At 40.1% G+C, this 15,645-nt stretch overlaps 1 protein-coding gene across 1 annotated transcript in view; it reads right to left on the bottom strand.

The window, feature by feature from the left end:
• SYCP2L (synaptonemal complex protein 2 like) overlaps nt 1–15,645 on the bottom strand; it is an 80,957-nt gene that overhangs the window by 33,716 nt on the left and 31,596 nt on the right. The window contains exons 16-21 of the mRNA XM_054493067.2: nt 14,181–14,274; nt 13,239–13,366; nt 12,201–12,248; nt 10,136–10,286; nt 9,171–9,220; nt 5,473–5,602 (exon numbers count right to left, since the gene is read on the bottom strand). Coding sequence (XP_054349042.2) covers nt 5,473–5,602; nt 9,171–9,220; nt 10,136–10,286; nt 12,201–12,248; nt 13,239–13,366; nt 14,181–14,274 — 601 coding nt within the window. The remainder of the gene's footprint in view (nt 1–5,472; nt 5,603–9,170; nt 9,221–10,135; nt 10,287–12,200; nt 12,249–13,238; nt 13,367–14,180; nt 14,275–15,645) is intronic.

Below are 15,645 nucleotides of genomic sequence, written 5' to 3'. Positions count from 1 at the left end.
GTATACATGTGAGATTATTTAGTATTTGTTCTTTAGTGACTAGCTTATTTCACGTACTATAATGTCCTCCAGGTTTATCCATGTTGTTGCATATAGCCTGATTTCCTTCTTTTTTAAGGCTGAATAGTATTCCATTATTTATATATACCACATTTTCTATATTCATTCATCCACTGACCAATACTTAGGCTGATTCCATATCCTGGCTATTGTAAATAATGCTGCAATAAACATGGGAGTGCAGATCTCTCTTCAATATGCTGATTTTATCTCCTTCGGATATATACATGCAAGTGGGATTGATGGATTCTATACAATTCTAATTTTTTTGAGAAAACTCCGTACTGTTTTCCACAACAGCTGCATCAATTTACATTCTCACCAACAGTGTACAATTGTTCCCTTCTCTCCATACCCTTGACAACACTTGTTATCTCTTGTCTTTTTGATAATAGCTAATCTGGACAGGTGTGAGATATCACATTATGGTTTTGATTTGCATTTCTCTAATGATCAGTGATGTTGAGTACATATACCCATTAGCCATTTGTGCATCTTTTTTGGAAAAATGTCTATTCAGCTTCTTTACCCATTTTTAATTAGGTTATGTGTTGTCTTGCTTTTGAGTTGTGCAAGTTATTTTGAATATTAACCCCTAACCTATTATCAGATATATGATTTGCAAATATTTTCTCCCATTCTTTAGGTTGTCTTTCCATTTGATTGATTGCTTTCTTTGCTGTGCACAAGATTTTTAGTATGACATAGTCCCAAAAGTTTATTGTGCTATCAGGGCTGTCTGCAAAAAATCATTGCTAAGACCAGTGTCAAAGAGCTGTTTCCCTATTTTTGTCTAGTAGTTGTACAGTTTTAGATCTTAAAGTCTTAACCTATTTTGAGTTGATTTTTGTATATGGTATAAGACAAAGGTCCAATTTCATTGTTTAGTATGTGGATAACCAGTTTTCCCAAAAGATTTATTGAAGACGCTTTCCTTTCCACATTGTGTATTCTTGGTGCCCTTTTCAAAGATTAAGTGGCCATATATATGTGTAGGCTTCTGTCTGGGCCCATAATGTTATCTTGCCCTATGTGCCTGTCTCTATGGCAGTACTATACTGTTTTGATTACTATAGTTTTTAAATACACTTTGAAATCACAAAGTGTGATGCCTCCAGCTTTATTCCTCTTTCTCAAGATTGCTTTGGCTATTTAGGGTGTTTTGTGGTTCCATATAAATTTTAGGATAGTTTTTTCTATTTCTGTGAAAAACGCCAGTAGAAATTTGATAGCAGTTGAATTGAACCTGTATATTGCTTTGGATAATGAGGACATTTTAACAATATTAATTCCTCCAATCCATGTACATAGGATATTCTTCCATTTATTTGTGTCTTCAATTAATTTCATCAATGACTTATAATTTTCAGATTATGACTTTCACCTCCTTGGTTATTTTTATGTGTTTTTTGTAAGCTATTATAAATGAAATTCTCTTTTTTTTTTGAGATGGAGTCTTGTTGTGTTGCCCAGGCTGAAGTGCAGTGGCGTGATCTCAGCTCACTGCAGCCTGCACCTCCTGGATTCAAGCAATTCTCCCGCCTCAGCCTCCTGAGTATCTGGGACTACAGGAGTGTGCCACCACGCCTGGCTAATTTTTTGTATTTTTAGTAGAGATGGGGTTTCACTGTGTTAGCTGGGATGGTCTCGATCTCCTGACCTCATAATCCACCTGCCTCGGCGCCCCAAAGTGCTGGGATTACAGGCGTGAGCCACCATGCCTGGCCGAGATATTCTTGATTTCTTTCTTAGACAGTTTACTGTTAGTGTCTAGAAATGCAACTGATTTTTGTTTTGTTGTTTTGTTGAAACACGAAGGCAAACCCCACAACTGATTTTTGTATGTTGATTTTGTATCCTGCAACTTTACTGAATTCATTTATTAGTTCTAACAGTTTTTTGGTGAAGCCTTTACAGTTTGGTATATGTAAAATCATGTCATCTTTAAACAAAACCAATTTAACATCTTCCTATTTGGATGTCTTTTATTTCTTTTTCTTGCCTGGATAGAACTGGGCAGGACTTCCAGTACTATGTTAAACAGAAGTGGCAAGAGTAGGCACCTTTGTCATATTCCTGATCTTAGAGGAAAAGCTTTCAGCTTTTCACCATTGAGTGGAATGCTAGCTGTGGGCTTGTCATATATGGTCTTTTTAATATTGAGGTACATTCTACATGTACCTAATTTGTTGAGAGTTATTATGAAAGGATGTTAAATTTTGTCAGATGCTTTTTTTGCATCTACTGAAATGATTCTATGAATTTAACCTTCATTCTGTTAATGTGGTGTATCACATTTATTGATTTCCATATATGGAATCTTCCTTGAATCTCAGGGATAAATCCTACTTTATCATGGTGTATAGTCCTTTTAATGTGCTATTTAGTAAGTTTTGTTAGCATTCCTGAGGGTTTTTACATATATGTTCATCAGGGACATTGGCCTGTAATTTTCTTTTCTTGTAGCATTCTTATCTGGCTTTGACAGGAGGGTAATGCTGGCCTCATAAACTGGGTTCGGAAGTGTTCCCTCCACGTCAGTTTTTTGGAAGAGTTTGAAAAGGATTGGCATTAATTTTTCTTTAAATACTTGGTAGAGTTCACCAATGAAACCGTCTGGCCCTGGGCTACTCTCTGTTGGGAGGTTTGATTACTGATTTGATCTCCTTACTCATTATGGGTCTGTTCAGCTTTTCTATTTCTTCATATTCAGTCTTGGTAGGTCGCATGTTTCTAGAAACTCATCCATTTCTTCTAGGTTATCCAACTTGTTGACGTATAATTTGTTTGTTTTAATTGCTTATGATCCTTTGTAGTTCTGCGGTATCAGTTGTAGTGTCTCCTTTTTCATTAATAATTTTTTTGAGTCCTCTCTTTCTCTTGGTTAGTCTAGCTAAAGGTCTGTCAATTTCATTCTTTCTAAACACAAACTCTTAGTTTCATTGACCATTTCTACTGTCTTTCTAGTACCTACTTCATTTATTTATGCCTTAATATTTGTTATTTTCTTCGTTAAGCTGACTTTAGGTTTAGTTTCTTCTTTTTTCAGTTTCTTGAGGGGTGAAGTTACTTGGAATTTTCCTTTTTTCTTAATGTAGGTATTTATTGCTAATAAACTCCCCTTTTAACACTGCTCTTGCTGCACCCTTTAAATTTTGGTATGTTTCCATTTTCATTTATCGCAAGATTTTTAAATTTCCCTTATAATTTCTTTGATCCATTGGTTATTCAGGAGAGTGGTGTTTAATTTCCATGTATTTGTGAATTTTCCAATCTTCCTCCTGCTATTATTTCTAGTTCCATACTGCTGTGATCAGAAAAGACCTCTGAGATTATCTCAGTCTTTTCAGATTTGTTAAGATGTATTTTGTGGCCCAACATATGATCAATTCTGGAGAATGTCCCATGTGCACTGTGCACTGGAGAAGAATATGTGTTCCACTGCTGTTAGATGGAATGTTCTGTATATGTTAGTTAGATTCATCTGGTCTGCAGTATTATTCAAGTCCAATGTTTCCTTATTGATTTTCTATCTGGATAATCTATCGACTGTTGAAGGTGGGGTAATTAAAGAACTCTGTTATTGTATTGCTATTTCTCTCTTCAGTTCTGTTAATATTTGCTTTATACATTTAGGTCCTGTAATGTTGGGTGCATATATATATTTACAATTGCTATTTCCTGTTGATGAATTAACACTTTTATCATCATCTAGTCTTTGTCTCTTATGAAAAATTTTGACAGAAAGTCTATTTTGCCTGATGTAGGTATAGCCACATCCCTGCTCTCTTTTGATTGCCATTTGCATGGAATATCTTTTTCCAACCCTTCACTTTCAGTTTATGTCTGTCCTTAAGGTAAAGTGAGTCCCCTGTAAGTAGCATATTGCTGAATCTCACTTTTTTCTATCCATTCAACCTCTCTGTGTCTTTCGATTGGAGAATTTAATCCATTTAAAGTAATTATTGATAGGTAAAAACTTAGTATTGCCATTTTGTTGATTGTTACTCTTTTGTAGTAACTTTGTTCCTTTCTTCCCTATCTTGCTCTCTTCCTTCCTTTTATTCTTTTTTTTTTTTCCTTGTGAGATAGAGTCTCACTCTGTCACCCAGGCTGGAGTGCAGTGGCACGATCTTGGCTCACCGCAACCTCCGCCTCCCAGTTCAAGCAATTCTCCTGTCTCAGCCTCCCGAGTAGCTGGGACTACAGGCGCCTGCCACCATGCCTGGCTAATTTTTGTATTTTTAGTAGAGATGAGGTTTCACCATATTGGTCAGGCTGGTCTCGAACTCCTGACCTCAGGTGATCTGCCTGCCTCAGCCTCCCAAAGTGCTCGGATTACAGGCGTGAGCCACTGCACCTGACCCCTTTTATTCTTTAATGTTACATTTTCCTCTCTACTTTTTTATTTTCCCTACTTATTTTCTTCCAGTGGCAGCTACACTAACAGATTGTTATTGAAGTGCTTACTAAATATCATTGTATGCCTGGCAATGTGCTGAACTGCAGAATAATGAACAATATTAATATTGTTATTAATAATAATAAAATCATATTATTAACAAACTTAAAAACACAGACAGTCAAAATAAAATACAGTGAGGGTTAAGAAAAAGCCTATAGGTTAAGGGTTGGCAAACTCTGGCCCCCAAGCCAAATCCAGTCTGCTACCTGATTTTATAAATAAAGTTTTATGGAAAGACAGCCACCCCATTGGCTTACATCTTATCCATGGCCAATTTTGTGCAACAACTGCAGAGTTGAATAGTTACGACAGAAACAATATGGATCAAGGCTGGCCGTGGTGGCTCACGCCTGTAATCCCAGCACTTTGAGAGGGCAAGGTGGGCGGATCACTTGAGGTCAGGAGTTCTAGACTGGACTGGCCAACATGGCGAAACTTCGTCTCAACTAAAAATACAAAAATTAACCGGGCATGGGAGGCTGAGGCAGGAGAATCGCTTGAACCTGGGAGGCAGAGGTTGCAGTGAGCCAGGATCACACCATTGCACTCCAGCCTGGGTGACAGAGCAAGACTCGGTGTCAAAAAAAAAAAAAAAAGAAAAGAAAAGAAAAAGAAACCATATGGATCAAAAAGCAAAAAATATTTACTATTGGAACCTTACAAAAAATGTTTACCAACCCCTGCTACAGGTCATCATTTGAGATGTATTGCTTCTTTAAAAAAAGAAGAGACCAGCAATTCTTGGACACAAGATGATCTCAAATAGCTCAGCAAAATTAAAACATCGTATCCTCTGTTAATTTGCTAATAAGAGACATTAAGGTAAAGAACAATGTTATCTTCATATTTTCTTTAATAGATATTAAAATAAAAATGTTTTGTTTACTTCAAACTACCTTTCCCAAATACAAATTTTTTCCTATGTAAGTCAACAGAAAATCATGTACCTGTTTTCTGGGCAGAATCTTCAGCAGTCAAAAAAGCAAAACTATCTTGGAATTTTTCTTCAGAAGTCTTTGGAGATGTGGTGTTATTTTGCTTGGGTTTGTCTTTCTGTGATGGTGATAGAAGCTTAGCCTAAAATATAGTATCTTTTTTAAATGTTAGCATTCTTAACAATTCAGAACAAGTTATCAAAATATTCTAAGACATTTTCAATATTACTTTAAGAAGCTTAAGTATTAGATTTACTCCATTTGAAAATAAATGCTAATTCTATTCAGAATTTCTGTGTGTTTTTAGCTGAGGGGTGGATATTAGCTTAATGCCATGGTACTGAATCTGAACTAGGTCATTTATTCTTTCTCGAGACACAGAAATGAAAATCTCATGAATCCTTGGAAATCATAAATTCTGTTAGGTAAAAAGAGAAAGGCTGGCACCTGATCCTAGACTCTGGTTTTTACAGTCGGAAAGGATCTTACAGATTCTTGAATTTCCAATTTCCAGTTATCTTTTTTAAGATGGAGTCACTCTGTCACCCAGGCTGGAGTGCAGTAGTGTGATCTCAACTCACTGCAACCTCTACCTACTGAGTTCAAGCAATTCTCGTGCCTCAGCCTCATGAGTAGCTGGAATTATAGGCACATGCCACCACACCCAGCTAATTTTTTTGTATTTTATTAGAGATGGGGTTTCACCATGTTGGCCAGACTGGCCTCAAACTCCTGACCTCAGGTGATCTGCCCGCCTTGGCCTCCCAAAGCGCTGGGATTACAGGCATGTGCCACCGCACCCAGCCAATTTCCAGTTGTGTTCTAAGTGCTCTGCGTTAAAGTACTGGTCCCCTCAAATGGACAATAGATTCAAACCTTGACTCTTTGAATTATTTTTAATGTATATATTGAGACAGAAATGTTTTCCTTAGGAACTACAACATTACTATTTTTATTAATTTAAAATTACCTTAAAGACATTTTCAAATAATAGTACTTTTCTTAAATACATTAATAAAAACCAAAGGGGAGGGAGAATAAAGCAAGCTTATTTCAGAGATTTAGTTAAGAGAGAGACAGAGTGCACGAGACAGAGACAGAGGGAATGTGCCTGTCTAAAGTCCTAGGGTCAAAGCAAAGTGACTACTCATTTAAACATACATGCTCTACCTGCCTCTATTCTATTACAGCATGAGCACTGATCTGCCTAATGATCCCAGTGAAAATCCTAAATGATCAATGATTCAATTATATGTCCTTTACTCAGCTTACTAAGCTAAGAAAATAAAATATCTAACAATTAGAATTAGTGTAAGGGGACACTAGATTTAAATTTTAATTAGCAGGAAAATTATATTAACTAAATCCTTCCTTCTTGAGGATTAATGGAGTTCATTGAGATTTTACTGCAGTAAATAAAATTCTGACTGCATTTTTACTGAATAGGAAATTTCTCCTTGTGCTTTCATTCAAAGTTTGGTATAAATGCTATTGAGCTTCTCTTTTTAATTTTTCAAAGACACATCTAATAAACAGTAGCCACAAAAAAAAAATGCTAAGATCAGAAGATCCCTGAATTGGAAGAACACGAAGTCATATTTCAGTAGATAACTCTAAGTGTGGTCTCGAAGTGTGGTCTAGATTGGCACATGAGCAGTATCTGGGAACTTGATGGAAATGCAAATTCTCAAGTCCCATCTATTCAATTCAAAACTCTAGGGACAGGACCCAGCAATCTATGTTTTAGCAAGCCATCCTGGTCACTGTGATGGCCACTAGAGTTTGAGAACCACTGCTGTGTATCAGGGGTTGGCAGACTCTAATCTGTTGCTGTTCTTGAAAGCAAAGTTTTATTAGAACACAGCATACCCACGTGTTTCCATTCTGTCTCTGGCTGTTTTCTGGCTACAAAGGCAGAGGTGAGTAGTTGCCAAAGAGATTGCATGGCTCAGAAAGCCAAAAGTATTTACTATCTGGCCCTTTATAGAAAAAATTTGCTGACCTCTGCTGTAGATTATTCTCTTATACAGAGAGAAGTGTATTTTTGAACACCAGTATTTGTAGAAAGTCAGCAATGCCCTCACTGAAAATCAACATAGATTTCTTGCCAGAGGCACAGCTTAAATTTATAGATTTTTTAAGCTGTTGCAAGGCGCGGTGGCTCACGCCTGTAATCCCAGCACTTTGGGAGGCCAAGGCAGGTGGATCACTTGAGGTCAGGAGTTCGAAACCAGCCTGGCCAACATGGCAAAACTCTGTCTCTACTGAAAATACAAACATTAGCTGGGCGTGGTGGCAGACGCCTGTAATCCCAGCTACTCAGGAGGCTGAGGCAGGAGAATCACTTGAACCTGAGAGGTGGTGGTTGCAGTGAGCTGAGATTGCACTACTGCACTTCAGCCTGGGCGACACAGCGAGACTCTGTCTCAAAAAAAATAAAAAGATTTTTGAAGCTGTGGTATTTCTTTGGTGTTTATTTAAAATAAAAGCTGTATTTACTAGAAACTGTTCTTTGGGTCCATTTCTAACTGATAACTCATTATTTCAGGTTGAACTATTCAATGAATAAATACTTACTCTGGCTCATAGGTTTAACCCACCCCTCTCCTTACGGAGCATGAGAGCCCTTCAGGTGGACAGAGGGCAACACATCCCAGGCTGATGGAAGAAAGAAGATGAAGATGTGATTAAAACCCTAACCAAACTATTTCTGCATGAGCAAGTGAGGCACTGTCGATACTCTCAGAATCCCAGCAGCTGCTCCTTATAAAACGCTCTGAACTTGCTGATATCCTCTGTACTGTATACATAGCTCATATGACACAAAACAAAAAGCAACTGCTGAGAGAGGTAATTCAGTGAATAAAAGGCAAAAATTGGCTTTGAATTGATGCAGACACTGCTGTCTCTATTCTTGACTACTTTGATATAAAACAAGGATAAGTGAAGGGAAATGAAGAAACTTTGAGGGTTTATTCAATATTTATATAAGCCCGAAGGCATCCTAAGCACTTGCAAAATAAATGTCTAAATAATTAAACTATTAAAACCTTTAGAAAAAACTAAGGGAAGAACTAAACCAATAAGTTTACATCAAAACATAAATTCAAAAGAGTAAATTTACAGGCAATTGGAATAGCCCAGAATTTTAGCATCACTCATAATAAACATCCTCCAGCAACATTTGCGAACAGTAAAAAAAAAAAAAGAAAGACCCTAAATCTTTTTTTCTTTTTTTTTTGAGACAGGGTCTCATTCTGTCACCCAGGCTGCAGTGCAGTGGTGCAATCTTGGCTCACTGCAAACCCCACCTCCCAGGCTCAAGCCATCCTCCCACCTCAGCCTCCTGCGTAGCCGGGACTATAAGCATGTGCTACCACGCCTGGCTAATTTTTGTATTTTTTGTAGAGACGGGGTTTCACCATGTTGCCCAGGCTGGTCTCGAACTCCCAAACTCAAGTGATCCACCTGCCTTGGCCTCCCAAAGTGCTGGGATTACAGATGTGAGCCACCGCGCCTACATTAAAAGACCCTAAATACTTACCCAAGAGTCATATTAAACGTTTAGAAGACCTTGCCATTTCTATTGGCAGTGATTCACATACCAGTAAACCAACACTTTGTTATTTTTATATTTCTGAAAGTTGTTTTTGGAGAAATAAATGCAGTTTAACTCAGGGCACACAGCAACCCAGATACAATGTACTTACTTGCTCTTTCTCATGGCCACTGCCACTACTGGGAGGGAAAACTGGCAAGACTAAATTGAAAGAAAACAAGTGCACAACATATACATTAACTCATGAGGCATAAAAATTCTCTACTCCCTCTCCCAATATGCTAAGGCTAAAAGCAATTCCCACTTCCTACAGCTTCCTGAAATGTCAACTCTTAAGATCCTTTCCTGATTATTCAACCTTGTTCCTCACCACTCAGTTCCTCACCACTCAGCATGAATTCTCTGCTCTAGACTTTGTCCCTGAATGTCACCCTCACATCCTTGTTGTGTCCTTGTAGTTTTGAGACAGGGTCTCACTGTCGTCTGAGCTGCAGTGCAGTGGCACGATCACTGCTCACTGCAGCCTTGACCTCCTGGGCTCAAGCAATCCTCCTGCCTCAGCCTTCTGAGTAGCTGGGACCACAGGCGCACGCCACCATGCCCAGCTAATGTTTTAATTTTCTAGAGGTGTGGTCTCACCACATTGCCCAGGCTGGTCTCAAACTCCTGGGCTCAAACAACCCTCCCACCTTGGCCTCCCAAAGTGCTGGGATTAGAGGCGTGAGCCACCATGCATGCCCTTGTAGTTTTACCTACCTAAGAATGCTTCCGTTTCTCCTCTTCACATCCTATTCTTTTTTCCAAGGGTTAATTCAAGTCCCACCCACCTCTTCCTTGAAGATTTTCCTGATGATTCCAGCTCATGACAGATTCCTCTTATCTGAATTTCTACTCCATTTATACAAAACTCATCTGTAACAATTGTTGCTTAATTTCATGTTCTTCTGTTTCATGTACACAGTACGTTTTGCCTTTCTAGTGTAACTGTAGCAGGGAAAGCTGGCCCCATGATCATATATTTCTTTGGACCCACTCCCATTATATACTGAAAAATAAATATCTGATTTGAAAATCACTATTTGAAAAGTGATTCAAAAGAAGACATGCCAGACTTACTTCGCAAATTACTTCTGGTTCTTGTCTTCTTTCTACCAGAATATGATTTTAGGGATTTCCTTTTTTGGTTTTGATTACTGGTCCAAGACAGTTCACTGGCACTTGAATCTTGATTACTCTCAGAGAAGAGATGTTTTCTGTAATGAGACCTCTACAAGCACAGATCATAAATGAGAATTTTTAGACGGGTGTTAGTGCCTCTTATGTGTAACTAAACATATTCTACAAAGCTAGAGATAAGAGAAATACCCTTCTGGAAGACTAGGCTCTCTTATATAATATAAAGGCAAAGAAGTATGGAGAGGAAGAAAAGGATTATTCCATCAGTCAATTTTCAACCAAGTTGCTGTTGTATAGGATGACAAAATCCTTTCTAATAAAACGTTTGCAAGAGAAGAGATGGTGGATGACTGTTCAAAAGCAGACCAATCTCAATATTGTGCCTAATACTACTTCAAAATACTAAGTCAAATGGCAAAAGAAAGTATGGGAATATTTTTTGCAAAGACAAGCCTCTCTACATTTTAGAAGAACCAAAACCAAAGAGGAGAGTTATTTCTTTTTCTTTTTTGAGATGGAGTCTCACCCTATCACCCAGGCTGGAGTGCAGTGGCGCAATCTTGGCTCACTGCAACCTCTGCCTCCTGTGTTCAAGCAATATTATCCTGCCTCAGCCTCCAGAGTAGCTGGGATTACAGGCGCATGCCACCACCCAGCTAATTTTTTTTTTTTTGTATTTTTACTAGAGACGGAGTTTCACTATGTTGGCCAGGCTAGTCTCAAACTCCTGACCTCAGATGATCCGCCCACCTTGGCCTCCCAAAGTGCTGGGATTACGGGTGTGAGCCACCGCACCCAGCCCAGGAGGGTAATTTCTGTTTAAAACGTAAAGCATTTTGAAATTAAGCCTGGATTATAAAAGATTAGAGATTTAGGGCAAGTTTAATCTTTCTGGTGGATTATTCAACTGTACTTTGATATTCATATTTTTAAAATTTTTGTTTTTACATTAATTTTCATAAATGCTTTGATGAATACATGTTTGTGCTTGATTTTAATATGGAGCTTGCTTTTTTGAGTTCTGTTTGTTGGGTATCTTCAGGGTCCAGTCCTCAAGCCCTCCTGCCTCTCAAGGGGCTGCAGCATTCAGCTGCTAATAACTCATTCTCATTTCAGGCCAGGGAGGAGCTAAGCCTCACTCCCAAACATTAGGCTCCTTCAGTCTCTAGATCCCAAATGAAGAAATGAGGCAGAAGCCAAACAAGTCATGTATTCCAAGGAAAAGCCGAGTTGAATGAAAAGAGAATACACAGCCGGGTGTGGCCAGGTGCAGTTGCTCATGCCTGTAATCCCAGCACTTTGGGAGGCCAAGGCTGGTGATCACCTGAGGTCAGGAGTTTGAGACCAGTCTGGCCAACATGGTGAAATCAGTCTCTACTAAAGATACAAAAATTAGCCAGGCATGGTGGCATGTCCCTGTAATCCTAGCGATTCGGGAGGCTGAAGCAGGAGAATCGCTTGAACCCAGAAGGTAGAGGTAGCAGTGAGCCAAGATCGTGCCATTAGCGAAACTGTCTTAAAAAAAAAAAGAAAGTAAAGAAAGGAGAATACACAAACATGGAGGCAAAAACAATCTCAAGGAGGGGATGGTAAAAAAAATTGACAGATGGCTGATGGGGCATGGTGGCTCTTGCCTGTCATCCCAGAGATTTAGGAAGCCAAGATGGGAGAATCTCTTAAGGCCAGGAGTTTGAGACCAGCCTGGGCAATGGAGCAAGACTCCATCTCTATAAAAAATTTAAAAATGAGCCAGGCTTGGTGGCACCACCTGTAGTTCTTGCTACTCAACAAGCTGAAGCAGGAGGATCACATGAGCCTGGGAGGCGGAGGCTGAGGCCGCAGTGAGCTATGATGACAGAACAAGTCCTTGTCTTAAAAAAATTTTTTTAAACTGACAGATGGTTGGCCAGGAGAAAATGGTCCATGAACCAGGAAAGGTGGCTTCCACCTGTCACTGTCCCAGTGGAGACAGATAAGAAACTTGAGCCCCACTCCCTGTACTCACAGGTTGTTGCGGCAAGTCAGGGACCCCGATCGGAGGGACCGGCTGAAGCTATGGCAGAAGAACATGGATTGTGAAGATTTCATGGACATTTATTAGTTCCCCAAATTAATACTTTTATAATTTCTTATGCCTGTCTTTACTCAACCTCTGAACATAAATTGTGAAGATTTCATGGACACTTATCACTTCCCCAGTCAATACCCTTGTGATTTCCTATGCCTGTCTTTAATCTCTTAATCCTGTCAGCTGAGGAGGATGTATGTCACCTCAGGACCCTGTGATGATTGTGTTAACTGCACAAATTGTAGAGCATGTGTGTTTGAACGATATGAAATCTGGGCACCTTGAAAAAAGAACAGGATAACAGCAATGTTCAGGGAATAAGAGAGATAACCTTAAACTCTGACCGCCGGTGAGAAGGGTGGAACAGAGCAATATTTCTCTTCTTTCAAAAGCAAATGGGAGAAATATTGATGAATTCTTTTTCTCAGCAAGGAACATCCCTGAGAAAGAGAATGTGCGCCTGAGGGTGGACCTCTAAAATGGCCCCCTTGGGTGTGGCCGTCTTCTATGGTCGAGACTGTAGGGATAAAATAAGCCCCAGTATCCCATAGCGCTCCCAGGCTTATAAGGACGAGGAAATTCCCGCCTAATAAATTTTGGTCAGACCGGTTGCTCTCAAACCCTGTCTCCTGATAAGATGTTATCAATGACAATGGTGCCCGAAACTTCATCGGCAATTTTAATTTTGCCCCGGTCCTGTGGTCCTGTGATTTTGCCCTGCCTCCTTTGCCTTGTGATATTCTATTACCTTGTGAAGCACATGATGTCTGTGACCCACACCTATTCGTACACTCCCTCCCCTTTTGAAAATCCCTAATAAAAACTTGCTGGTTTTACAGCTCAGGGGGGCATCACAGAACCTACCAACATGTGATGTCTCCCCCGGACGCCCAACTTTAAAATTTCTCTCTTTTGTACTCTGTCCCTTTATTTCTCAACCCAGCCGACCCTTAGGGAAAATAGAAAAGAACCTACGTGACTATCGGGGGCAGGTTCCCCGATAACGGGTGGCTCAGATTGGTCATTTAAGCGGAGAGTTATTAGGCAACGGTCATCTTCAGCACTCATAAACTCCACCACGTTGGTAGATTCTTCTGCCTGCTCTATACAAATTAAGAAAAAAACATTTAATATAATAATCGTGCACATGCTGACATACTCACCAGTGGTCTTCATGGGATGTCCCCTCTGGTACCTCTCCATCCTTTGGTAAGGCCTGGTAATTAGGTCCTGCCTCAAACCTCCAATCAGAAAGCTATGGGTACAGGCTGGCGTGTTGGCTCACGTCTGTAATCCCAGGACTTTGGGAGGCCAAAGTGGGTGGATCACTTGAGGCCAGGAGTTTGAGACCAGCCTGGCCAACATGGCAAAATCCTGTCTCCACTGAAAACACAAAAAATTAGCTGGGCGTGGTGGCACACACCTGTATTACCAGCTACTTGGGAGGCTGAGGCAGAAGAGTCACTTAAACCTAGGAGGCAGAGGTTGCAGTGAGCCGAGATCGTGCCACTGCACTCCAGCCTGGGCAACAGAGCAAGACTAAGGTCTCAGAAAAAAAAAAAAAAAAAAAGAAATCTATGGGCACTTGGCAAAACAGCCTTGGGGCGTAAATCAAAAGAGAAACATGGTCTAGTGCAGGGCCGACTTTGTGGGTAGACAAGACCTTCCCTACCCCCATGTCCTGCCTCCCCTAAACCCCATCATTTCTTCTCCTTTGTCATTTCCAGTTGACCCACAAGAGACACCTTATCAGGTGTAGAAAACAATTCAAGGCTATCAGCAACTCTTCTTCCTCCAGAAGTGCTATCAGACATGCATCACTCATATGAACACAGGTTTCTAGTGACCTCTTCCAACTAAGGTTTCATCGCTTTTACAGTAAACTCAGGGTCAGAATTTTGTTATTTCCCAATATACCTGTTTCTCTTTCAAGGCCACTGGGACTCTCCCTGTCTTCTTTATCAGACTTACTAAGAAGTTCTGAGGAGATTTTCATCTGGTCAGGCAACATCTGAAATGCAAGACAAAAGTCAACTTTGAAATGTAGTCATCTATAAAAAAAAAAAATTTAAGGAAAACCTAAAGCTTAGAACAAAACACACTGATAAATCAGAAGTTAGTCAAGTTTACCAGTTTGTCCTCTCCTGAAGGATCATTCCACTGTTTCCGGCTTCTCCAGGCCCCATCTCCCTCCAGGACCAGCTCGGGCTAGCCATGCCCCTGCTCTAAGCACTCTTTCCTGGTGTCTTCCCAGCCTCTCCTGTCTCTGGCCCAGGTCTCACCCCGTTGGGTAACATCTAACCCCTGCATCTCTCAGGCACTGAGTCTCTCTCAGGATGAGTCTGCAGTGAGTTCCCAACTGTAGGGTCCTCAGTCCAACCCCCTTCCCTAGAATAGGGGCCTCCTATTCTAGGGAACTACAGCTTTATCACAGGAAAATCCTCATTCTCCCCTCAAAACATATTATTCATTTTGTGAAACGTGGAAAGACATATGATTTTGATGTTTTTGTGAGTTAAGGCAAACTTGTCTTCAGAACATATGTAATTTGATGGAGGAGGTGTTTTTTATCAAGTGACTGATTTCCCCTTTATTTCTCATCCTCATCCTCAACCACGAAATGGTGTTTTTGTAAAAAGACCATGCCATTAAAATAAGGTGAGTATTTGGAAACTATTTTCAGAGCACTTTGCTACATATAAACACCTTCATATACAACTCAAACCAAAAGGAAGCTGTCCCAAGACTTCCTTATCTGGTCTCTGAGCTCTTAATTCAACTTTCTATGGGCCATTACCACAGTATTTTTTGCCTTTTGTCACAAATTTATTTGCCCTGTCTACTGTCTGTGATACAGAAAGGTTTCTTGTTCCTGTCAATAAATAGGAAACATTATAGTCAGAGAGTTGGAGACCACAGCAATCTAGAGAAGTACAGACCATTTCCACAAGATAAGACCAACAGGTACAACTGTGGAAAAAGTCTCTCAGAAACTTTATTCCTAATGACTCCCTGACATGGTCTGGCTGTGTCCCCACCCAAATCTCATCCATAACTCCCACATGTCATGGGAGGGACCCCATGGGAGGTAATTGAATCATGGGGATGGGTCTTTCCCATGCTGTTCTCCTGACAGTAAGTCTCACAAGATCTGATGGTTTTATAAAGGGGAGTTCCCCTACACAAGCTCTCTTGCCTGTCGCCATGTAAGATGTGACTTTGCTCCTCCTTTGCCTTCTACTATGATTGTGAAGCCTCTCCAGCCATGTTGAACTGTGAGTCCATTAAACCTCTTTCCTTTATAAATTACCCAGTCTCTGGTATGTCTTTATTAGCAGCGTGAGAACAGACTAATACACTCCCCCTAGGTCTGGGGGAGCTG

Source organism: Pongo pygmaeus, chromosome 5 (genome assembly GCF_028885625.2).
Source record: "Pongo pygmaeus isolate AG05252 chromosome 5, NHGRI_mPonPyg2-v2.0_pri, whole genome shotgun sequence".
Taxonomy (NCBI): Eukaryota; Metazoa; Chordata; class Mammalia; order Primates; family Hominidae; genus Pongo; species Pongo pygmaeus.
This window is presented reverse-complemented; position numbering and strand designations above follow the sequence as displayed.